Source organism: Ambystoma mexicanum, chromosome 5q (assembly GCF_040938575.1).
Source record: "Ambystoma mexicanum isolate Mex_15411 chromosome 5q, UKY_AmexF1_1, whole genome shotgun sequence".
Classification (NCBI taxonomy): Eukaryota; Metazoa; Chordata; class Amphibia; order Caudata; family Ambystomatidae; genus Ambystoma; species Ambystoma mexicanum.
In genome coordinates, this window is record NC_090933.1 from 713,098,288 (window position 1) to 713,125,167 (window position 26,880).

General features: G+C 43.1%; 1 protein-coding gene across 13 annotated transcripts in view; it reads right to left on the reverse strand.

Annotated features, from left to right (window-relative positions):
• The window catches only part of EYA1 (EYA transcriptional coactivator and phosphatase 1), a 395,631-nt gene that overhangs the window by 337,979 nt on the left and 30,772 nt on the right, over positions 1 to 26,880 (reverse strand). For 8 of the 13 annotated variants that reach the window (XM_069621196.1, XM_069621194.1, XM_069621191.1 and 5 more), the window contains exon 3: positions 1,245 to 1,319. The exons of the other annotated variants lie outside the window; for them this stretch is intronic. In XM_069621196.1, coding sequence (XP_069477297.1) covers positions 1,245 to 1,319 — 75 coding nt within the window. The remainder of the gene's footprint in view (positions 1 to 1,244; positions 1,320 to 26,880) is intronic. 13 annotated transcript variants of the gene reach the window in all.

Below are 26,880 nucleotides of genomic sequence, written 5' to 3' on the forward strand. Positions count from 1 at the left end.
AGGTCACTGAATTTCAATATTCAAAAGTCAGCCGAACAGCGCTGCAGGTAAATGTTGATACACATTGGGCTACATACCACCGCACTTAAATAACAGAGTCGCAAGGATTGTAACAGTTGTGATTCACCTCGGCGGAAAACTGTTTTCCTCTCATGTAAGCAACTTTCTTTTCTAGTGCTACCGAAGCTTAGAGCGATGTGACCGAGAATGATCATATGTTAGGTATGGCTATAGAGTAAAACAGGCCCGACGTTCAATCTGTTTTTTTAAAGAAATGTTGGTCATTTGGGATGCTTATTTTATGCACAAGGGTATATGTTGCTTGTACTGTATAATGAAAAGTAGCAAATAGCTGCTTCTAGTAATCTTGTTAGAAATTAATTGTTTGGTTGGTGAGTCGCTCATGTTGTTAGAATAGTGCCATGCATGGATTCGGGAACACTGAAACATTCAGATTAGCTTTGAAATCAAGTAGGCTGTATAGTTTATGCAGCATCACTATGGAATAAAGCAAAGAGTTGTGCTGATTATTTAAACATAAAAAGTGGTTAGCCTTTGCACAATCGAGGCGTGGTTTAGAAATGATAGGGATGAAGCAGATGTATGCCCACATGCTTTCAATGAGCGTGTCCACCTATATGAGGCTCCCTGGGCCTCCATTTCTGCCTATTTGCAGATGCAAAATGACAATGTCTGGAAAGCGGCCATGGATGTTGAATGAGAATGAGGGGCACACCTTCAAGCTCACATACAGCAAACACATCACAGAAAAAGAGCAAACCACTTTCTCCTTTTCTCTGAGTTTTCCATCTTGGATCCAACCTGGTGTAATGTGGGACATCAACAAATTAACAGGGAGGGCCTCTTCTATAAATGAAAAGAGTACATAAAATGTTTTTATTTCCTCCACTAAATGTGTTTAATGTATCTTTTCGGAAGGTTTCAGCTACCCATGTGCAAGTTACCTGCCAGGGCTTTCCTCCTAGCAATGTCACTAGTTTTAATCAGAATCCTATTTGAGACTCAATTTTCACCCCGCTCAGACAGCTCACTGTTCAGATGGGATACTTTGTGAATCGCCACCTGCCCCACATATGCGTGCCGGGGAATGTGCATATTGTAGAAGCCTTTGTGAATCGTGCGCTGTGAGTATTTCCGTGTTTATGTCTAGCGTTTGGTGCGCATGTGCAATATGAAACAGCCACAGATAAGAATCATGTAGCAAAATAACTAAGGCTTCTTACCTGCTCCTGAGAAATTGTCTAACGTTTCCTCTGTTGATCTGTCAATCTCACTGCTGCTCATTGGCTCTGTTTTCACTAGAAATATTAGATATATGTTAATGTAGAGAAATGTACACTACCTTTGGTTTAAATTTTATTTCAACGTTAATTCAAATTTTGTTTGTTTAATCTGCTTCTTGGAAATGTGCGTTCCTCAAATCGTTCTAAGAACATATATTTCAATCTGGAAAAGACACAATAAATTATGGGTCTTGGTCTAACTCGTCATTCATTGATTTAGCAGTGAATTTGCTATGCTCGATTTTCCAAAGCACAATAAACAGCACATCCATAAATCCCCCAGTGATTTATTGGCCCTTTCGCCGGTTTTGTGCCCCGGCATCATCCTTCGTTTCATGATGAGCAGGGACTCCTGCTTTCCTCATAAAACGTGCTTCCCTCAGTTACTGATGTGACCCGGGTTTGTGTTTAATCCCCAGCGGAGCACTGCGCATACACCACTGCCAGGGCTCATAACGTACTGCTAAAACAACTGCCCTGTTCTGTACATACAGGAGTAAGCCGTTTCAAACATTTTCACACACAAAAAGAGAATTGTGTTCTAGATACCCCGAGGCCCAACCCACAATAATGTACTTATTGGCGATTTCTTGAGTGCCACATTCTGCACACAAGCTGCTTCTAAATCATAAATTGGGTGGCACCCCTGCTGCCCACACTGCTGTGAAATGCCTTGTACTGAACACGAACAGGTTTCCTCAATGATACCACTATGGGAATTATTGCTGAGTAATATAATAATTTCATAAGGATAAATGAGCCTGAAGAGGCTGTGGATGTCCGAATAAAACACTTGAATCCACTTGTGCAATCCGAATATCGAAAGGTCACTTTAAAGGCCTAACCCTTTAATGTAATCCTTCTGCTGGCTTTGTTATATGTGTCCATTATTAGGTAGTCATCTTTGTTCCTTCTTCCTTACTTTCAAATGTTATTACAAACTTTGAATAGCTTAATTGGAGTTATTTTTTAAGAGTCTTTGCTATGTAGTTGGCATTTTTATACATTTTTCACACTGATTCTTGATGTGGTGTCTGAATTAAAATGCTGTTTACAGCTTCAAAACATGATTTTACATCAATATGAAAAACGCATCATATTTTAAGAAGTCTGATAAGTAGCCCTCAGGTTGGTATGGTTGACAATTTTACAGAGGTAAAGACAACTATTCTAAAACCTCAATTTCTTAGTAGATTTTGATTTAGATTCTATATGATCTTGCCTGCTAAATAAAAGATTAACACCTCGAGTAATTTATTAAATGCATGCAAGTTCTTACTTTTTAAATGGTTCTATGTGAATTCATAGACAAGTGCCTGATTTACAAATTGTTGCTCAACCGCCTAGATGCCCCTGGGTTATGTGTGCTATATAAATGATAACTAAATAAATAAATGAGATTGTGCCATTGTAAATCGCTTGAGAAGAAACTCTACTTTTGCATAAGCTTTCAGTTTTACAGTGTTCTTGTTTCTACCGATTCATTTAAGAAGCCCACTCTATGGTTTCTGCAGAAATTCAGCCACATTTATTTGTCGCCTCTCTGACTTTAAAAATCTTATTTCATGTGTTGGACTCTCATTCGAGGTGGAAAATCTTGCAAATCCCTCCTCTGCTCTTTTCAGTGTTTTTAATAACACCTGGAGATATGCAATTCACCCAACCCTTTATGTTTATTCTTTGCATTTTCTTTGTTTCTTTTCTGCTCTGTTTTTATCTTTATTAGGTTGTTTCCTTTTTCTTTGCCTTTTTTAATACCACGAGTGATTATTTCCTCTTCGACCACCCCCTTTCTGAACATGTTTATGCAAAACTAGTCCCATTATTGAATACAGTAGTGACAATCTAGTATTTCTAATGTATTCTAATGTTATCCGTTTTACTATTTTAACTTCTGATGGATGCGGTAAACTCTTCTTTTAAGACCGTTGGCGTTACATTCACTGTACCACTGGACACTGGTTTTTCATTGATTCTCCTTTTCCCACAGTCATTTTCTTAAATTACTTATCTGAGATTGTTTTATCAAATCAGATTTCTCTCCATTTTTCATTTTTTTTTAAAATCAGCTCTGCAAAATTAAGCATTGGAACATGCAGCAGAAGATTATGTTGATGGAGGGGATAGGTGACCACTGTCCAATGTAATCTTCCTGAGCCGAAGGCAAGGACATCTAACATGGGTGAAGATCACTTGGCACACAATTGAGATCAATGGTAAGGGCTCTTATGCTACTAGAGCCTGTGTAAGGGGAAAACTGAGTTTCACATTGGGCTTCTTTTGGCTGAGCTAGCCCATGTCTCCATACCCAGTGTGCACCAAACACAAAGGGAAACTTGGAATGCAGCCTTTACAGGCAGTTTGTGTCTCCATTCCGGGCTTGCTGATTTGCCATAGAGCTAGCAACAGCAAGAAGAACAAGAAAGAAGCATGCAATTGAGACTTCTACTGGTGGTTAGACCCTGGTTTCCACATTTTCTATTTATCCAAAGAGATCAACATATGTTCAAATTAAGCAATAATGCTAGGGCAGACGACTGGATTGCCCTGTAATGACTCAGGGCACACGTGTTAGGTTTCAACAAAGCCAGGGCCTTAATGCTGAGGCCCAAGTAGCATTACAGAATAATCCAGGACACTAGAGTTTGTTTTATTGCTATTAGCGCCCTGGGTCTAGGTGCCAAGGAGCTAAAGGTATTAAAAGTGTGTTACAAATAACATGTGTGTGGTTGCAGAGAGGGAGGTTGTCATGCAAATGGAAGATAGGCTCCAACTAGAGCCCGTCTTCCATTTTGATGACACTGTAGGCAGAGCAGTTGGCGGTGCTCAGTGAAGATCCAGGAGCTGAAGCTAGCAGAGCAGGCAAGTCAGAGTTTGGGGATTTTCGGGTAGTGCGGAAGGATGGGTAATTGGGGTATGTGCTTGGGAGGGCAGTGGGGCACTTGCGCATGGCAGTTTCACATGGATCTTGGGAGAAAGGTGCCATTCTCAGGATGGAATCTGGACTTATACCATGACATTTAAACCACGTTCATCTGCTGATTGGATGGTGTCTTCCCCCAGGTGCAAATCAATTTTTAAAAAGTGTATCTAAGATATCAGATAACATTTACACAGGCCCCCTCTGTGATTGCCCTGAATATTGGGTATATCGGCGTACTATCTGCAACACTGATTAATCAAATTCTGATGCAGGATGTGTCTGTCACAATACTAGAATATTATAAGGTATACCCACTCCTTAAAGGTAAGCTGTAAACTAGATTGAGAACTGTAAGGAACTCGTGGTGGCAACAGTAAAGACAGACATATAAGATCACAGTTCAAGGGTGTTTATTAAACTTTATATGCGGAATGGCAAAACACCTGATCTAAGCCTAAATCGAAGTATGCAGCAAACTACGACCATCAAATAATATTAATCAGTGCTAGTGACGTTGTGTCAAATAAAAGAGCCTATACTAAGAAAACCCTATTGCCAAACCTTACGCTAAATAAAAAACAAAGACTGTGGGATAGGGTTCACAGGAAGGAAAGAAGTGTTCTCAAATAATAAGTCAGGATGCAGCAGTCAGGTCTCCCTTCCCCACGTTTTAAGCATGGGACAAGGTAGGACTCTGGAGCACAGCACATGCTCAAGCTTTCTGAGCACGATCTGACAGTTCTGTTCTCAGCTTGTCAGGGTCTTCGGTGGTTAAGTCTCTTTTCTTACACAAAAAAGTCTCTTGCCTCCAAGGAACTGATGTCTTCAGTAAAATAACAAAGAGTTCCTTTTCACATGTACTTCGGTGATGTCTCTCACCTCTGGATTCCCCTCTTCCGGGCAGAGATCCTCGGAAAGTTCTTTAATGATATTACAACCCCTGACAGTTATGTTCTCCTGCTTGTAAGGGTTTTTAGATTCAAAATGTCTAACCAAAAGTTCAACAAAAACATCTTCTCTGTACAGGGTGATAGTTCTTCACCCCTGGGTTCCACCTCGTTCAGAATCAGATCCCTCTTGATTATTAACCTCCCTCAGCCAGCTTCACTTTGGCTTTCAACACAATCTTCATTTGTAACATTCACAAATCTTAATGTCATTTTAAACAGTTAACTGTTGACAACCCTCAGTCGGGTTCACTCTTGCCAACTTTATGATGTGGGATTTGCTTCCCTTAGTTTTCACAATCATCTGTCGGTCAAAGGCTTTCGAATGTACAAAGGATTTTACTAGACTGCTGTATGACCACTTTGACCTACTTTTTACCTTTCTTCCACAACCTTATCATTACGGCATTACAGTTCAATAACAGGGTATTCCCCCAGAGTTTCCCAAGTGAGCACCCACGTGGTGCTTGAATCTGCTACGCTGGCTTTCCCCTTTCATATCAATAGTTCTTTGTACTTTCTTTAATCAGCTGCTTGTTACTTTCGTCCAACACAGTTTAGTTTCTTGTCAGCTCTCCAATCGACTCACTAGTTGTGATGAACAGCTTGGCTTTCTTGTCTGTGGAATCCAGGCCTGTGCCCCTGGTCCACGGATCTCTCCCCAGCGGCTCAGCTCTCTGCGGAGGAGGCACTGATGCACCGTTGACATCTGCTGCAACACAGCTGGTTATTGTTCGCGGTCTTACAATTCCTTCTCTGGAGGTTTCAAGGGCCTTTGTCAAAAAGGGCAAGGTCACTTCTCTCTTTGGTAACCTCTCAATTCGTGCCGTCTTTCTCCTCCTCTTTAACTGCTGTGCTGAGTTAGCTTTCTCGTTGTGCTGTCTGCCTTGCTCATATTGTGCTCTTGTGCTCCCCCTTTTATCACTGTGGGGATAGGAAAGAGCTGTCAGGTGTGTGTGATTCTGGTTAATTGCCTGACCCTGGCATTGGGACATGATATGATATGATATGATATGATATGATATGATATGATAGAATATGATATGATATGATGATATGATATGATATGGCATGTATAATGCGCCTATACACAAGTGTTTCAAGGCGTGACGATCCAAGGGAAGGGAACAGTGGGAAGACAGACAACGATCCAACTAGGCCAGGTGTCATTCAGATCGCGCAAGTGCATGGGTGCGGAGAAGGGAAAAGGGCCTGGGGGAAGGGAGAGGGGAAAGTGCAGTACATAGGATAGAAGAATAAATATGATAAATAAAAGCAGCCAGATGGTGGCAAGTGCAAGGTAAGAGCAGACATAAGGACTGGTGGGGGGACTGTAGGGATGCAGAAAACAGTCCCCATGTTGGGGGGGGTTGCCAGGAAGGCAGGGCAGGTGTGCAAAAGACAGCGTCTGGCCCCAAGATCAGAAAGGGTGGCCAGGTTGCCAGTGCAGTTTCAGCCAGTTTCAGACATGTCAGGTACGTGACCCTGGTGGTGTCAGTCTGTGAAGGTATTTGTGTCAGAAAGGGGGGGTAGAGTTTTATAGTATCCTACGTGGTAGGATATGTAAAAGGTATAACCAGAAGGTGGATACCACATCTCACTCGTCAGTGTCCCAATTCCACTCCCCAAGGACCCCATCCAGAAGATCCTCTCTCATTAGTTCACCCCCAGGAACTGGATCCAATAGTGATGGCCCTGTCCTGGCCACCTGGATGACAGATCCCCAGGGACTAATAAGTGAGACACCTTCAGGTTTCTCACAGTACTCATATGTTATGCCAGGCATCTCAAAAGTTCTCTGAAAAATATTCAATCCATAATGTGTGCTACGTACGAATAATGGTTGCTATTACACATAATTTGATTTATAAATAATTGCTTTGACAGTTCAAATATAAAGTCTGGTCTTGAGAAAGGCCTGGACTGACGAAACACATGGAAGCTTCATTCCATGAATGGCACAAAACAGGGTCCATCCCTCTACAGAACTTTATAGAATTACACTATAGCACTGAACTACCTGCCTTGCAATGCAATTTTTTCCATGGCACTAATAGTTATGATGAAGAATGAGCAGGGCTCTTCTGCTGTCAACGCCATGAGTAGTGTTCTTTTTGAAAAGCCACAATTAAAAAAACAACATGATTTTGTAGTGGGTATATTTGCTATTGCTTTCCCTCAGGTTTTTCACTTTATACTCTTCTTGCATTTCCTTTACTTCTATCCGTTTAGCAAGGGTAAGCGCCATTGTGTTAGCAGGTAGATTGTAGGGTTTGCATCTGTTTAAGACTGAAGTAATGTTAAGCATTCCTCTTGATCTGCCTTTTTAATTTACTTTTTAATTTACTGATAATCAACGTATACTGATTAGTTTAACCGTAATCAGCTATAATCACTTTATTGTATTTCTTTGTATGCTGGGGATTTTAATGCCATCACGAGTTTCAGTGGGAGGCCTAAAAACATTTGGTGCTATTTGGATACTTAGAACACATTGTTGCTAAATAGTTGTTTGACAGCTGAAAATGTCATTAACTTAAAACATATTTTGTAAATTAAAGCACTGGTTTACAATCATGTTTTTACTGGCATTTTCCCATGTTAAAACATGTTTCCAAATAATTCCCTATGCTTCTTATTTAAGGCTCTAAGTAACGTAATCCAGCGTGCAGGTGGGGTTTCATGTTCACTTCCTCCGTGTTGGTAGCGTGCTTGTGCTACATGAATGAAAATGCCTCTGAAACCTCAAATAACCTGATCTTCATTTGCCGTTTGTTTTGGTTGAGGTTTGCTGTGAATGATCCTCCCACTAAATGCCCAAACTGACACCCTAAGCGTCGGGACTCTGAGAGCTGGAATAATAGAGATATGGCTGTACCTGAAACCTAGGACCATTTGATGGGTTAGACTATAGCTACACTTAATAATTGAATGACATGTTCACCCCGCTCAGCGAGACATTCCAGCATGGAAGGGGCTGGTCGTGTAAATATACATATCTAATTGTGATAATCGCTTGACTCCAACATAATGTTAAAAAAAGTTCATAGAGTCCAAAGACCAGCATGAAGATGTGTCTGAACCTATTTTCCAACATCCATCCCTAAAACCCCAATGAGTAAGAATTTCAGAGAGTTTGTTAATGGGTTCAATTACACTAATTTCATTAATCTCGGGGTCCCACTCTGCTACAAATTGGCACTTGTTAGTGGACACACTAAACCACTCTGGAATTCTGAGATTACTCTGCAACAAATGATATCCCAAAGTCACTTGTAAGACAGACTCACAGGAGGGTTGTGTTTCTTAACATCCTTACCCGAGGGCCAACAGGTAGCAGTGGATGGACATATTTGGGACCCCATCAACCCCACAGCCACGAGGGAGAGAATTCTGCTCCAACCCAGGTTGTGACTAATCCATGCAAGACACTCCCAGAGTTTTCTGAAGCTCAAGAGCTGGTTAACACCAAGAAATTAGGAGTCAACGGAGGGAAACCCTCATGCCAACTAATGTTTTCTTGCAGTCCATTCTAGATGTAGATATTGTCCTTTTGGGGCATCTGTTTGTCTAAGTAATGTAGTTAAGTACTAATTTGATACCTATACTCAGGATTATTGTAGTTGGTTGACACAGCCAACTTGTCCTATGGTCTTTCAAAATGAATTATGGACATTAGCTCATTTGGACTATTTACTGCCAGAAACAGCATTTGCATGCCAGTGAGACAAAAAAACTCCTTGGTCTAAGTCAGAGCCTATATATTGACAGAGAGATGTTGCCACTTAGTTAACAGTGTGAGCAAGCTCCGCCATTAGCCAGCTTTGTCTCATCTACTTCTAGCTAAGCAGCAGTGCATCATAAGGCTATAGCTCCGATGAATGCACACATATTGCAACACATTTTGTGATGACCCTTTGAAATTGGCAGAACAATTTTCTGTATGGAAGCAATGTAAAACTGTCACAGAGAAAGTACATGGAAACAGTGAAAATGGCGTGGCCATTTTCCTGAGGGAGTGGGACAGTAGCGTGGTCACTTTCTGCAGGAAATGTCACAGCAGGACAATGTGCCTTTTATGGTGTCATTTGAAAAATTATAGGTTGACAAAATAATCTGCTGAACCCTAGTAGCTTCTTAGAGTGTACAATCGTGATTTGAGCAACACCAATGGCAGTTGGGTATATTGGTTTGGTGGTATTTTTAGCAGCACCGTGGACTATGTAAGCAATACTTTCGAAGTAACCTTACACATGATGGCAACAATATGAGTGTAATAATAATTCAGAATGTGTTTTATTTCATACCAATTATCACCATACGTTATTAATAGGTACAGGACTAATAACATGCAATATGCAACCTCCCACAATCATTTAAACTGGTGAAGCTACTACTGGCATACAGTTATTGATTGTGCTCCTAATTCTCTTGGTGAAGGAAATGCCACTGTATGGGTACACGCTTCAATGATGTGGCCCAAACATGGGTCTATTGTGCACCCATCCACTATTTTCTGAATGGTGCATACACAATCGATGGCTGCGGAGGCTTGCAACTGTAGACGTGGCTTTTGAAGCATGGCATGCAAATCCTATGACTTTTTATCACATTTAATTGGAGGTTTGAGTTACAAAAGGAAACATTTGGCTTTTTGTTTTTCGATTTTGTTTTTTTCTGGAAGGGTGAAAGAACCCATCCATATTTCCCGGGGGTAGGGAGTTGGGGTAAGGCTGGCTCTCCTTGCTTACTCTCCTCCTTAGAATGAGGAGAAGATATGTGTGCCATCACGGGACACTTTATCCTTCTTTGTGATTGGCAAATGATATTGTTAGCGAAAGGGCTTGCCACGCCATGCATTGGGAGAATACAATTGCAATGGTTGCCATATGCGGACAACATCATTTTGTTAGACAATACCTAGAGAGGCCTACAATACTTTCTAAATGCAAAAGAGAATTATGCTCCTGTAAATTAATTTAGAATTAACCCAAATAAACCCTTTGAAACCAAAAAGAGGGACCTGGGTCACTTTGGGATAATATCCGGGTAATGCAATCTATGCAAAATTGAGAAATCCCCTCATTAAAGGGCACTGCGTGCACCACTAGTACCTTTAGGTCACCTACAATCTGTAGAAGTATTAAAAAAAAAAATCTTTATTTATCTTGAATTCAAAATTCATTTTTACCTTTTGCTGTGCACTCCATTAAACATGTTTGGCGTATGTAATAGGCCACCATACTATAATATAACAACACTATGGGCCTCATTACGACCCTAGCGCTAATGGGTTTACGGCGCCGTAAAAGGCTGCGGCGCCGTTAACCCATTAGCGCCTAATTACAAGGTCCCTTTGCGGGACCCGACCTTAATGGCTGGTCTAGACCAGCCGTTAAAGTAGGGACACGCAAAGGGACCTCCACGGTAAGTATGGTACCGCAATTTGCGGTACCGTACTTAGCGCCTTCGCCATTCCCATTATGCCTTATGGGGCAAAAATGGGAATGGGGAAGGGCTATGGGGAAATACCGCCCCGCCACAACCTTTGACTGGGGCGGTATATTCCCCATTTCACCATGGAGGACATGTTACGATACCGGCACCAACCATGGTGCTAATAGCGCCATGGTTTAGTGCCGGTATCGTAATGAGGGCCTATGTGACAAATATCCAGCACCTCCCCCAGTGACACAGAGCCAAAAACGCTTCACTAGTCGGAGCGAGACTAGTTTCGACCCTGTTGTATGCAGCAGTATTTCAAAACCGTATATAAACTGCTCTCTATAACATCCTTAGGTTTTGAAATACAAATGAGAAAGATTAACATAAAGTATTGTCATTTTACGACACAGCCGCAAAATGATTTTTACAAAACTAAGGTGCTCCCCTCAACAATCTACAGACAATAAGTATTTCATCTTTCTGATAGTATAAAATGGAATAAGACACAAGCTTTGATTTGGAAGAATGCGTTGATTTGACCTAGTTCAGTGCTTATCGGAGCACCAAGATACGTACTTGGTTTATCTTCACTGAGAGGTTTATAAATTGGAAATCTCTGAACCTTTTATCGAAATATTTTGGCACCAAATGAAGACAGCCTCTATGTTTTTTTTTTAAAGGGAATTGCAAGTAATTAACACTGGACCTATTGACAACTTTCAAAAACAAATAAATAACATCTTACTGTGGGCTGATAGTAATATGAATGAATTACGTTAGAATCCATGTCAATTTAAAATTGAATTATTTCGAAGGGACTGTATTGAGACAATAGATGCAATACGCAGGTTGATGGCCCATGGGAGTGTGTCACTTGTTGACAAGCTCCTAGGAGTATTGCCACAATGTATGCAGATATTCCAACATTCCGAATTCAGGGGTTATTTCTTACGATTTCGGCTGAACCTAATTCAAACAGATGAACTAAAAAATATCAGAGACAAGACAAAGTTGGTTTCAGGGTTCTGTTCGATGTGTGCTGATGGTATTAGTGTTCTGACTTTGAGGTGTTTAATTACTGAGTGTAAGGTCCTCTATGAGCTGCATTTAAATTATTTTCGTAGATTTGTATCATCTGAAAATTGGATTACCACAGAAGAATTCTGATAGGGATTGACTACTGGCAGCGAGACTAACTAATTGCAGTTATGAGGTTCCTGCAGAAGCTATATATCTCTTAGCTCATTCGGTGTGTTTAATGACAGAGACTGAGTCAATGCACTGGTTGGTTAGCAAGAATATAAAAAAAAATGATTCTAAGTGTCATTAAGGAAAGACATATGTAAAACAAGTAATATGTTGTAATTTGTGAATGAGAGATGCATTTTTCTGTTATGAATTTCGGTTTTTATCATCGTATCCTATATTTTTATAATTATTGTGTAATATTGGAATTATGGCTAAAAGCGTGTATTGATGTATAAAGTTACCAGTTTAACCAATTTACATTTAAAAAAGATTGGCAAATGTTGGCCTTGAGGTTGTGGTAAGATTTGAGAAGGTTACTTTGTTAGAGAAAGGAACTTTGATACCATGTCCACATGTATCTAGAATTGCCCCTTCCACCTGCTAACCACACTGCAGAGAAAACCCTATGATGATCTTGGAGCTACTGAAGATCTTTTCATTCAACTATTCATTAATATCACATCTCTAAAAAGTGATGTGAGTTGTATTTTTCTGCAGCCAGAGATTTAGGTGTCCTACCAAATCATCTTGCTCCTCTTTTGATTTTGCATTTTTCTTCTTTGTATTTGCTACAGTCGGTAAGTGAAACAGAATTGTTATTATCGCAACATGTGCATGTTGTATAAGAACCTTCCCTCATTCACTCCAGGTTCTTGTCAGCTGCATCTTATGACTAATGTGGAAGAACATCCTCTCAAATAAAACAACTTTTAGCAAACCCAACGTTCTTATCACCAAGTCCAATACAACAAATCTACTTAAAAACACAAAAGCACAAGAAATATGAATCAAGCTTACTCCCTTGCTGCTACGCAAAATCATTTCAAAATTGCTGTGAGTTAAGACAAATGTCCTGCTGTTTGAAAAATGGCTTGAAACATAGCATGTTTATGGATATTCTTAGCTATCTTGTCTTCCTGCATGGATCACCCACAAAACAACTAATGGCACAACCCCTTTTCTTTTTACCCATTTCTACTCAGAGTTCCTATTAATCATATATAATTGAAACAACGTTTTATTAGTACATTGCTCTATCTTGTGTATGATAAACCTATTATTGCATGCCTCAATAAATGATTAAACATGGGAAGATATTATAATGACCTAACATAGCATAACATATTGGCCAAAGAGGTTATTATAATGGCTGTCTACCTACACCATGTATAGTAGTAGCACGTGTACTTTTCAGAATCATACCCAATTGTAATGTATGCCTGCCTTTCTATGTTTAATGGGGCTATTGCAAATCAGGCTTTTATAGTACTGAGATTGATAGAAGAAAACCACCATGACAATGACACCACAGACAATGGTTAGTCTGGCATTATCTTATCTATTCCGCTATTATTTCTCTACATGTCTGCCTACCTCTTGGACATGCACAGTGCTTTGGGGCCATGAAGTATGGCAGGAGGCGCTATACAAATGCACAATAACATAACATTAGAGGGTTGTGGAGAAATATAAATGTGAGAGTCATGTCCAGCCCCCATTTGACATGTTCTTTGGGTTTATAATTTAAATAATAAGCATACTGTCTAAATCATTTACATATTTATATACTTATTTGGATTTATATAGTGCTTTCAGCAAAGCATTGTACAATAGGTTTAATAAGGGGGAAACAAAGGTTTATGGGTTTACAAAAGAGCAGTCATCATGTGGCTACATTTAATGTAAGAGAGTAGACGAAAGATGAGATTTCTGCAAAAAGAGAAAAGTAACAATACTAGGAGCTGATCACAGAGGAAGAGGGAGTACGTTCTCAGAGTTCAGGAGCAAGGAAAGAAAATGAGAGAAAGCAGGACTGAACGCAGGGAGGGCGTAGAACAGCCAGAATAAAAAGGCAAGAAGACGGAGATGGGAAAATACACCGGACTAGGAGAAGAAAGTTAAGGAGGAGTACACATTTGAGGAAAAATATAGGAAGAGAAACTGGAGATGGCACTGAGAGAGCCAGAAAGAGTAGCAAGAGTAGGAGAAATATGGGAGTGCGCAGAGAGCAGACACAGAAGACGGATAGCAGATATAAAAATTGCCTGAAGAGGAGAACTAGCATAGGAATTAAGACTTAAAATAAAAATGGGGGCATGAGTCAAGAAGTTAGAAAAATTGAAAGAGCATAAGAATTTTGATAGCAGTCGACCATTACCCAAATTTAAAGCTCCTTGCCATGTTTTCTGTGGCTTGTTACCTTCCTCTGGTGCATTAAATACTTGGAAATGCCATGCCGTTCACTACGCATTGAAAAAGTACATAATGTATGTAGATCATAGGAATAGATACAGTGCAGTCACCAAGAGACAGGACATTTGTAGATAAAACCATGGACGAGATAATGTATGGTGTCATCGTTTCTTTGATGTAACTCATATATTCCGATTACCATTCATGCAACAAAATGATGCCAGTGCATTGAACATGCATTTTGGATCAATGTTAGAGTGATTTGTTGTGGATTATGGAGACGCTGAAAGGTCATGAAAAGGGGGATGGGGGGATTTTAAAAAGTTGCATAAACGTAAAGAGAGATGAAAAGAGGAATGTGAATTTGTGATCGGAAGTAAACAGCAGACATGGATTAGTGGGTTAAAGGGGTAGGGCCTTGAGGATATTTGTCAATGTCCCAGAAAGTAAAGGGGTGGGCAATGTAAGAAAAGGGGATGCAGGATTCTTTGATGGTCCTAAAGCATGTAGCCATCTAACTGTCCCACGTATTCACAGCATGATAACTGGCCTGGACCCTTGATGAGGAGGCATTCCCTGCTCTCCTGTGCTCCCGAAGATTTCCAGTTGGGATGGGCTGGCCGACTGGTCAAAAGTATACCCGCTCCACTTTTGAGAGATGGTGCAAATAAATAAATAGGTAATCAAAACACGGTAAATTAACTCATGTATCGCTTCTAGGTCGATTGCCATGTTCATGTGCCAGAGTCACCAAGGGGACAATTATAACAGTGAGATTGGACAGCATGAGGAATTTCACCAGCATTACACTCATTGGATACTTGATGTTTTCTTTTCACTATGAGTGGTAACTCGAATATGGGCAGTTACTAGAAAATGTATTAGTGAAGAAATTAGTTTTATAACTGTACCAGCAATATGAAACTAGCAGTATGTCAGATGTTCAGTCCATAATTTATCAATGGTAGCATGAACATGGGAGGTTATCCAAAGCAGATGCTTTGTCCTTTAACAATGGTAGCACGGGCAGCAAGTTGACACTGAAGTGACATTGAAGTGAAGAATCAAGTTGGACAACGTGCAATACAGTGGATATGTTGATATTTATTTAGAACGAATCAGACTGGTGGTCATGCTGATTGGTGTAAAAAGAGTGTGTAACTGAGTGTGTAACTGAGTGTGAGTGGTAAGAGGGTCAAACAGTGATCCTGGAATTCCACATGAAGAAGGTCCAATTATTTGGTATAAGTGGGACCAAAAGATGTAGGGCTGAGTGCAATTTGTTGATCAATGTATTGATATACAGGCACATATTTAATTAGATGTTGTGCAGTGAAATGGGATTAATGTACTGTACTTCTTTGTTATGTGTTTTATATGCAACAGTGTCCTGGTGTAATTATGCATGTATGACTACGTATGAGTAGTTTTGAACTGTTTGTGGTATGTAAAATACAAAGTGAAAAACTCTTCTACATTTTTTACATTAATTGTATTTGTTGAAAAATGGAAATTCCCCTACATGCATATTGCTAAGTTAGCCTTTAGTTTGTAGCTATTTTTATCATATACGATTTTTTTACCGTTTATTTCATTTCTTGTATGGTGCTTTGGCAATGCTGTTTTATAAATCTCAATTAATAAAAATAGTTTTATAAACAAATATCTATGAATGTATCATCATTACTCCTAGTTCAATATTGAAAATGGAGCATGCACATCAGTGGCACATTACTGTTGAAAAAATGGGGATTTGTGGGCAGAATGGCGCACAAATCCCGTTTTTTGGTGCAAATAATCCATGAATTACCCCCATAAACTTTTCTGTCACAACTGGTGGATGGCCTCCTATTGCTCAAGAATTGTCCCTGCCATGACACTGATCTGTTTTCAGCTTAATCAGATGCGTGCAGAAACATTCTCAACTTCTTTCTCAAAGCAAAGTGGTCTTCTCTACGCTTAGTTGCGTTGTTTTTCCGGTCTGCCATTCCCTAGTTTATCCACTTCATAAATCGGTGAATTACCCTCTTTCTGGCTCTTTTAACCCTCGGATAACCAGCAATTTGGCATTATTAGACGATCAAGTTTGTTTTTGCTAAACTTGGGCCTTCCTGGTAAAGGTCACAATTTGATTGATGCATTGCTTAGAAGTTAATTTTTGATTTAACTGGCAGCCAGTGTAAAGGGCAAAGAGCTGGTGCTATGTACCCAAACCTTCTTAATTGCATCAGCGAGCATTCAGCTGTGTTTTGTGCTCTCTGTAGATTTGATAGCAGGTACTTAAGTATTCCTAGATCAACGCTATTTTCCTCGTCAATGTGAACAGTTATGCAAGACATTGCTACCTTTACCCTTCAAGTAAAGTTCAGATAAGGAAAGATACATCTTGTCATCTTCAGTCGGATGGAGACGCATTTTTTAAAAATATTTGCGTTGTGTGGTATTAGGGAAAATGTAATATCAATAATGATACATAGGTTTTTGACCATAGCTGCTTGGGTTAAACACTCCCCAAGCTGACTTGGCCAAAGATTTGTATACCAGATTTCATGAACAGCCCATTCCAGCAGGATTTCTGTTTTTGCAAGGTTCAGTTTAGGTGAGTTCTGTCCCATTCAATGTGTGTTCCTTATCACCAACGTTATCCATAGTCTGGCGATTGAGTGTCCTCAATGTAATAATATACGTCAAATACCAGATTGTGAATTACAACAGTCAAAGGACATTAGGTTGTACATTAAATAATAGTGAGGCTAAAGATGAAGCTGTGAGACCCCTGCTGTTTCAATCTTAGATTCAAAAGGTGTTTACATCACCTTATGTTGGTGGTTTGCTGAGAAACATTTTACCCAAAGGAAGGTTTCATCTCATCTCCAACTCCAATTTCTGATTGTTCGTTCAGGAGGATCCTATAATCTGTGGAATCAAAGGCTGCTGAGAGCCCTAATAATAGCAGCACCCCTTTTTCTCATTGGCACCCTTCGAAGTCTTAGGTTGCTGTGGAGAGTGGCACTAACTATTGGGCTTTGGAAAGACTAAAAACCTTCCTATGCCAATGTGAGATGTCTGTTTTACGCTTTGAAATATTGACATTTTTAAGTGATAGGTTTTTCTACAATTCTGCAAAATAAAGAAGATCAGATAACAGGCTGTAGTTTGTCAAGTCATTTATAGCTGCTACAAGGTTGCCTCTTGGACAACAGCAGAGGCAAGGGAATGATTAATATTGGCTACAAATTGTTTTGTAACTGGCTCCTTGGGATCTAATTTTCTTTTTTAAATTCTTAGGAGTACAACAATATCCCTGGGATTACAAGGCTTTACTGCTTTCCACCAGAGCAAGGAACCATTGTAAATTAAGTGGCTGAAACGTATTTGGTTATTCCTCTGAATACTAAGGACTGTCTTGGGAGGTGGTGGGTTGGCTGCGATGTTAGGCTTTATTTCATATTGGATAGCGACGATAATTGTGTTGGTAAAGAAGGTACACATTTTATCGCAGAGCTCTTGAGAGGAAGGCATGCCATTTATTCGTGCCCATGGATTACCGAGCACTTGTATTATGATGTACAGCTCCTTTTGTGTTTTTGAGCCTTGGCCTATGTGTTCTTGATAGTGATCTATTTTTTTTTATTACTGTGGGTGTTTTACCTATATACCCTAGTAGTAGATGTAGTGAGAATCAATTTGTCTTTGTCTTCTGGACATTACCATTGTCTCCATTTGTATTTTTTGAGTTCTAGCTCTTTCAAGTTTAAGGAGGGACAATTAATTGTGGTTTGTTTATTTTAATATCTTTCAATATTATTGGTAAGCATATGTATTCAGGCAATTTCTAAATGTTAAAAACTGTGTGTCAATATTAGCTAGGACGGGACCAAGGTAGAAACATGTTGTTAATAATTGGGCTACTGAAAAGTCTTTCCAATGCCAGCCTGCTTTCTTTTGTCGCAGAGTGATTATTTGATCATGTCCTCTGTGAGAGTGTAAACTAAATATTACTGCAAAGTGATCTAACCTTGAAAGGGGTAGCAAACCCGATACCCTGAATGTGTCATCGGTGCTATGGATTAAGACCAATGTATGAACTTGTTCATGTGTTTGTCCCTGAAAGATGTAGATCTCCCAGATTAGATGGAGGTTACTGGAGGCATACATATTGCAATATGTATGTCAGTTGAGGCTGCAAGATCTCTGTATTTTCCTCGGAGTTACATCTTTTGTTAGATCTTCTAAGTTAGGTGGAAATTGTGAGTTTATTTTGTGGTGGTGATAAATCTGTAAGAAATGCGTTGTTTATTCTGGGTTTGTGGAGCATAAGATTAAATGGGCCTGATTTACAAAAGTTTTTTACAATGGTGCATTCTCATGAGGAAATACTTTGTAAATCAGGCCCAATGCGTCTCACATAGAAGCAGCTCATTATTTTAAACACATTGAGGGCCTGATTACATTCACAAACAGGTTTTATTCTATGGACCAGATTTGACATGAGGGATACGTATGTTGGTCTCTCTTCGTCTGCATGTCAGAGAACAAGAGAACAGACCGTTCTAAATCACACTCTCTAGCTCGAACTCTGTTCTCAAAGTAGAAACACTAGGGAGGACATCCATCCACAGCCTAACATTTGTATGGAGGTCTGGTGATACAATGCAGCATTTACAAACAGTTGAAGAGGGCACCACCAGCGGAGCAGCTCCATAGACGTCAATGTTGGCCCTAACTAAGGAAATGTTAACTCTTTCAAAGCGTTGAGAGCAGAATAACACTTTGCATGGGGCAGTATAAATCCATGCACCGGCCGACAGCGTGCAAGATTTGAGATACAACAAGCCTTTGCTTTAGGTAGCGTTGGGCCTGGTGTCATGTATATTTGCAAAACAGGAACTTGCAAGGATGGGTGCAATATGCATTTCAATTAATTTCTAGAGAGAAAACCCAGAGTGCACATTTCTCCCATTTGGTAACTGTCTTGCTCCTTCTGTGGGATGAAAGTCTCACTATACTCATTTTTTAAACTTAAATCAACAGACATTTTAGGTGGTTTGAGATCAAACGGTTCAGATAATTATTTGGTAATTTGTTCACATGTGTTCGAACAGAATGTTCCTCTACTAGAAGGGCAGAATGATCCCCTCTCCACTGTGACTTAAATAAAAAAGAATTCATTTTATTTAAAAAAAAAAAAGAATTCTGCAGAGCAATGGGGCCTGGTCTCTGTTTAACCCCACCATTGCTAGAAATAGTTTTCTATTTCTGGCGTAAGAGACACACTCCTGGCCACAACTAGAAATAAAAGATATACTTTGTCTTTTTTTTAAAAAACTTTTATTTTTATTGCCAGACACACATGTTAAAGCCCATTATGTATACAGCAAGTGCAATAAAAGCAATGCATTAACCACAGCAATAGAAAAATATGGCACGCGGGAAGAGCCGAGTACAATGGATCATGGCATGCAAACATTTCCTGGAGGGGTAGGGGACGAGCCACTTTCTGATGTCCTTTCCTCTTGATTGTTGAGGTAAGTATTGAATTCGGCCCAAATGTTCTTGGGGTGGGAATGAGCAGGGAGCATGGTGAGGTATTCTTCCTCTCAGTTCCGAGACCTTGTGAGCAAACGCAACCATTTCTGAAATACCGGGGTGGGGGGCTTTTCCAACTTTGAAGTATGCATTTCTTAGCTACCATGCAGCTTATGTTGAGAAATTTAGCCATGCGTCTGGTGTCATCTGTCTGCCACACCCTAAACAGGATCCCCAAGGGGCCAGGGTCAATTGTAGCGTCAATTACTTCAGCGAGAGTTTCTAAGATTCTTTCCCAAAATTATCCCAGTTTATTGCAAGTCCAGAACATATGTAGATGATCTGCTTTCTCCACCTTGCAGCGGGGGCATGAGTGTGTGGTGGTGTGGGCAAACTTAGAGGTCCTGCATTGGGTATAATATAGTCTGTTCAGTAGCTTATACTGCATGGCACGGTAGCGGAAGTTGAGGGAAACCTTTTGAGTACGTAGGCACATTTTCTCCCATAACTGGTCGGAGATCTCCAGGCCTAGTTCCTTCACCCGCTCTTCAAGCGCCCCGGGAGTCTGAATCGGGATGGACTCCTGTGATATCTTATACAGAGCGGAGACGACGCCACGGGCGCCGCCCGAGTTGGCAATGTAGGTGATCGCCAGGGTGTCAGGGGGTTCATTGGGGAAGGAGGGCCATGTAGCTCGGAATGCAGCCTATAATATTGGAGGGTCTCCAATGCTGACCCATTATGTCCCGGCTTCCATGTCTGGGGGTCAATGAACCTGCCATCGGGGTAAAAGTCAGTCAACGCATGGTAGCCTAGAGCCCCCCAATGTCGAGCTAGAGCAATGTCGTGTGTTGGTTCCAGACCGGGGAAGGCCCACACTGGTAGCCATTTGTAGTATGGGGGGGATTCTGCTGTTGAGTGCAGCAGACGAGCCCAGGCACGCAGGGTGGCACCAATCGGGTCAACGGGAGAGTCAGGTACATAGTGCTGGTGTAGTATGAGGGACATTATGTTGATTCCTGCTGCTGCCAAGCTTTCCTGTTTAACATGCGGGCGGGTTGGGGAGCCAGGGTACCAGTGAGAGGTGTGTTGGGCTTGAGCCGCTATCCAATAAAGTGTTAGATTGGGAGCAGTGAACCCCCCTTGTTTTTATGGGAGCGACATGTCGGCCCATTTCTTGCACATCGCCCCGGAGTGCCACAGGAACTGTGCACATAGTATATGTAGTTTAGTGAAATATTTCCCCCCGGGCCATATAGGTATGTTGCTGAAGGTGTAGAGCAACTTGGGAAGTAGGACCATTTCGATGAGGGAGAGTCTCCCAGCCATTGACAGTGGTAGAGATCGCCACCGCAGGATTTTCGTCTCAACTAGTTGTGCTGTGGACAGGTAATTATCTGCGAGCAGGGTGGGCTTAGTTAAAGATATCTGGACTCCCAAATATCTAATTCTGTCGGGGGACCAACGGAGAGGATATTCGGTGGCTGGTTGTTGGGTGGAGTTGGTGAGCGGAAACACCTCAGATTTCGAATAATTAATTGTGAACCCTGAGTGGGTGCCTACTCGCGTGATGCCTTGTAGTATGGGGTTGAGATGAGTGGTGGGATCCCTGATGTATAGTAATACATCATCTGCATACAGGGATATGATTTCGGGAGTGTCTTTTAGCCTTATTTCCCTGTGGGCATGGCGTGCTCGGATGTGATCCGCCATTGGCTAGAGCAAAGAGGATCGGGGAGAAGGGGCAACCCTGTCGGGTGCCCCTGAAGAGGGTGAACAGATTGGATGTTAAGGAATTAGCCCGCACCCTTGCCACAGGGGAGGTGTATAATAATTTAATATAGCCAATCATATTCGGGCCAATGCCCATTGTCTCAAGCACCAGCCACATGTACCTCCACAAGACCATATGAAACGCCTTCTGGGCGTCGAGTGTGACGGCTATAGCATGCACACCCTGGTCAATACGGGACATTACATTTAATAGATGCCTGATGTTATGGGAAGTGGACCTCCCTGGTACAAAACCAGCTTGGTCTTCATGGACCAGGTATGTCCTGATCGGGAGGAAATGGTTCGCTATGACTATGGCAAAAATCTTCGTATCGAGGTTCATTAGAGAGAGCGGTCTGTATGACCCACATTCGTCGTCATGCTTGCCGGGCTTAAGCAGTACCGTTATGAGGGCCGCACGCAGGGAGGGAGGGAGAACGGACACTCGGAGCAACTCATCCCAGACCGCCAGCAACATAGGAGCCAGTATAGCAATGTGTTCTTGATAGAATTCTGCAGTGAGACCATCAGGGCCCGGCGCTTTACCCTTGGGGAGGTCTGAGGTAGCTCTGACTATCTCATCCAAGGTGATCGGGGAGTCCAGTTGGTCCCTGGTGGAGGGGGAGATGCATGTGGTGGGTATTTGGTCAAGCAACTCTTGCATATGTTGTTCAGTGTGTTCAGCGGGTTGGGAATATATGGACATGTAAAAGTCAGTGAAGATGTCTAAAATCTGTTGGTCCGCCCACTGTGGAATGCCTTGTTTATCCTTAATGGAGGCAATCTGGGCATGGCCAAATTCCCTTCTAATAAGAGTTGCTAATGTTTTCCCGGGTCTGTCGCCCTCACCATATTACCGAGCAGCTTGCGGGCGGCTAAAGTATTGGAGTTCATTAGGGGCAAGTGTGTTATATGCCTGGAGTTCTTCGCTAATTTGGGCGAGTTTAGCGGGGTTGGCATTAGTTGAGCATTCCAGTTCCAACTGTCGTAACTTGGTTTCAGAGCGACTGAGGGCTGTTCTGATCGCTTTTAGGACTCCCGCTTCCCTGGATATGGACATCCCCCTGATGTATGCCTTGAAGGCGCCCCACCTGACTCCAATGGATGTGGCCTGGGGGGTGTTATGCTCGAAGAAAGACTCAACATCAGTCAGTATGTCCGCTTTGAACACAATGGGCCTCATTACGACTCAGGCGGTAAGGGTTTTACGGCGGCATAAACAGCGCCGACCCTTACCGCCTGAGTACGAGGTCCCTTAGCGCCATGGCGGACTTAACACCTGCTTTTAGCAGGTGTTAAAATCCATGGCGCTAAGGGACCATGGAGTTAATTACGCCACCGTAATTTACGGTGGCGTAATTAACGACTTCCCCACTCCCATTATGCCCTATGGGGCAAAAATGGGAATGGGGAAGGGTAAATGGGGATTGGGGACTTACCGCCCCGCCAAGGTCGGAATGGGGCGGTAAATCCGCCAACCACCATGGCGTAAACATAGTTTACGCCATGGTGGTAAAGTCACGGCCCAGGCGGTAACTTACCGCCTGGGTCGTAATGAGGCCCAATGTCCTTAAGGGCCTCAGATTTAAAGCGCCATGTGCTGGATGTTGGGACAGACGCCTCTAGTTCCACCGATATGGTAATTGGGGCGTGGTCCGACAATGTACGAGTCAAAACCTGTGCTCCCTCTTCCCTGCCCATGACTTCACCTTACACTAGGAACAGGTCTATTCTGGAGGAGCTATCATGGACCGATGAGTAATAAGTATATTCGCAAGGTTGGGGTTATAGTGTCCTCCAGTCATCACGGATGTTGAGTGTCGTGATGTGGCCGTGTAGCCAATGTGCGGCTCCGGACAAGGATTCAAAATGAGGTTCATGTCCCCTCCCCATATAATTTGAATTCCCTGGTAGCCCAGCAGTATGGATGCCACAGTATCCACAAAGTCCGGTGAGTCCACATTAGGGCCGTAGGAGTTCACGCGAAGATACTCCCTGTTTATTATGGTGCAGTGTAATATGACATATAGGCCATCGGGGTCTATGTAGCTCTTGTGTAATACAAATTTAATACATTTATGGACCATAGTCATCACGCCCCTGCTTTGGGTGGAGTAGGAAGTTTAGTATCTGTTGGGGCCCCAGGAAGGTGCCATGTTCCCCGCCAGGTGGCCATTGGAGTGCGTTTCTTATAGGAGCAGTATTCTGCAGCCACATCTATTAGCATAAGCCATGATTTTGCGAGCCATAGTGTGGTTGCTTAATCCCCGGACATTCCAGGACATTATGGTAGTGGGCATTTCAGTTATTTAGGGCACATCCCAACACAGCTGCGTGGCATGCATTTGTAGTTTGCTTGGTCATCGGTAGAGCACCTCAACATAGTGTGTTCCACTGGTCTGCCTCTGCCTTTTCCCATATAAATTCCCAAACCCACTCCACCCCCCTCCGTCGCCGCACAGCAACGGCCAGTGGTACCCATTCCCTCCCACATCTGCCCATAGGGGTGTCAACAGACTGATCCCAACATGGAACGGTCGCCCTTTCGGCCCAACAGGAGCCCACTTCAACCAAAAATACCAACATAAGGTTGCAACTGCAGCGGGGTGCGCCGTTGCCGTGTTGCCAGTGCCACAAAAAACAGCAAGAAGTATTGGGGAACCACAAGGGTATGTGAGTTTGGCTTTGTAGGTCGTCAGAACGTAGTGTACCCTTAGAGAACATATAGGCCAGTGAATGATGTTCGAACACGAGTAAATTAAGCCAGTAATTCTGATCAGCTCAGCTGGAGAGTGAGGAGATACATAGTAGTGTGAGCCAGCGTCTCTTTGCGAGTGAGCTGGGTGCCGTAGAGCGGCTTCATAGTTGGGGCGTGCAGAGTAATAGATCAAGTGACGAGAGCGCAAGCTATTAGCTTTTTTGAGTCTTAGGAGGCAGATAGGAGCCGGATCAGTCATTGTCCATGTCCATTTGGTCCACCTGAGGGCTGTTGAGTGGTATTTCAGCTTCTATAAACATCACTGCCTCTTCGGGAACCGTGAAAAAGTACAGTTTCCCCTTAAATGTGAACTTCAACCGTGCAGGAAACAGTATCGCGTAGGGAATGCTTCGTTCTCGCAGCATCTTCTTGACCCCTAAAAACTGGCGTCTCTCCTGCTGTACCACCACGGAGAAGTCCGGGAAGATCATAATTATCTGGGAGCCCAGCCGTAGTTCCCCCTTTTCATGGGACAGGCGAAGGATGAGTTCCCTGTCTCTGTAATTGAGAATTTTGGCAATGATAGGCCTGGGGAAATCACTGGGTGTGGGGCGTGATGCCAGGGCACGGTGGGCGCGCTCCACAGTGAAGAAGGGGGACAAATCGGGGTTGTCTGGGAGCTCTTTTAGGAGGTCCTCTACCGCTAGCTCCATGCGGCCCTTGAGTGCATTTTCGGGAACTCCAATTATGTGTACATTGTTCCTGCATGATCTCGATTCCAGGTCATCACACTTGGCCTTAACCATTTTCATGTTGCGACTAAGGGAGCTAACAGTGTCTTGAAGGATATGTAGATTATCTTAATTGGCACTGATACGTGTTTCCGCCTCAGTGATCCTGGTGCTAGCGTGGTCTACTTTGGACTTAAGAGACGCAATGTTAGCATTAATATTGTCAGGTTTTTCGTGAAAAGAGGCAACGTTTTTGGTGATGGAGTCTAGTATCATCGCCAGTTCAGGGGCTAGGGTTGGTGGGGATGAGATGGGATCATCTTGATCGGTGGATGCATTGCCCTGGTGTCTGATTCAGGCGTAGCTTTGGCAAATGTGTCCATGCTTCCCACTTTATTGGCGCCCCGTGATCTGCTTGACATGGCAGTGTAGTTTTAGCATGAGGTGTTTGCCACTGGCCGATATCAAGTGTTGAAGCGGGTGGGACACACTAATAGAGTTCAGGGATATTACCGGACAGCGATGATAGTGGAGCTTGCAACGCCGTATGGGTGTAGATAATTTAGTTTATGCGCTGGTTCTGCACTGGCGAGAGGAGTGATTATTCAAGCACAGACTTGCCAATTAGGTTGTGGTCTGCAATGGCCGCAGGAAAAGTGGGACTGGAGAGGGAGAGGCGCAGGCGGTCTCAGGCCCACTTCCGCACAGCAGGGTATCCCTTGGTAATTGAAGTCTCAGTAGGGAAGCACGTGTGTAGGAGCAGGGTGCGGTGCCCTAGGCAGTGAAGCGTAAGTCCCTTCCACGGGTGCAGGCAGAGGCCCATCGCTCAGGCGGTGGTGGTGTAGATGGGGAAGAGGTATGAGCGCCACTATCCACCTAGTTGGTTGCCCACCAACTGATGAAGTCACAATGGGGGAGCTTGGGTGCCAGTAATAGGATGGGGGTCAGTTCCACAGGGTTCAGGGTCCACCACAGTGGAGGAGCCAGAAATCAACACAGTCGGCCCCTCAAAAAGTCAGATGAGGATGAGACACCCCTTGCTCAGTGGAATTGTACATGGAAGCGGCAGGGCTCCTGGGCGTATGGGAGTAATTGATAGGGAGTGCCCGCAGTGTTTTAGGACTGAGACTCCAGCACCCACCTTGCAGCCATAAGGGTGGCTGTGCCCGTGTCACTCCCGGCATCCGGCGAAGTTGCAGGAGAGCCGCGTTTGCTCGATCCCATGGTGCTAGTTTCGAGGATGGGGTAATGCTAGGCAGTAGCCAACCCCCGCCGTGGCCCCATGTCCAGGCCGCGGCCGCCCACTCCCGTGGCGGCGAGGACCAAGGCAACCAGCAATCCGGATCCCAAGGGGAAATCGCAGAGGTGGCATATGCAGAGGGAGCCGCAGGGAGGCTCCAGCGCTCCCGTCAAGGTGTTGTAGACAGCCCGATCAGCGGGCCACGGTGGTGGAGGCAGCAGGTAAGCAGCGCAGGCCATCCCGAGGGCACTGCAAATTTGAAGGGCGGCTGTGAGGTGGGGGTTCCTCCCAGCCCCGTCACGGCGGTCATGCAGGGGCAGGCAAGTGGGTCAAATAGTGATCCAGCTCTAGGGCGCGCCCCGCAGCCCCCGCAGGGGCAAGGAGCCAGGAGAGAGTGTACAGGCAGGCGAGTGCCCGCGGCAATAAAGAGCGGGGCAGTGGCCGATTTCAACCGCGAGGCCACTCAGGGCAGGCCACGCAGCAGGACAAACTTCAGGAGGCCTTAACTCAGGCCTGAGGTGCCGATTTTGCCCAGAATCACGCGCACATGTAGAGGAAGGTGTCAGCAATCGATCCATAAATTAGTGATCAGGAATTCCACGGATGTCTGCCGATTTTTGCAGATGAAGGCAGGCAAACACAGAGCTCACGGGCTAAGCGGCCATTTTCTAGGCTGCTCAACAGCGCCCCCGAAAAGATATACTTTTTCTAACGTGGGTAACTATGATTTGAGTTTTCGTTTTAACTGCAGGTAGTTCTTCTGCAATAGCTATAGAAGGAAAACTATCCATAGTGCTTACACTAGAAATAAAGAAAATACTAAGTCTAAGTGACCCATGCTAGAAATTG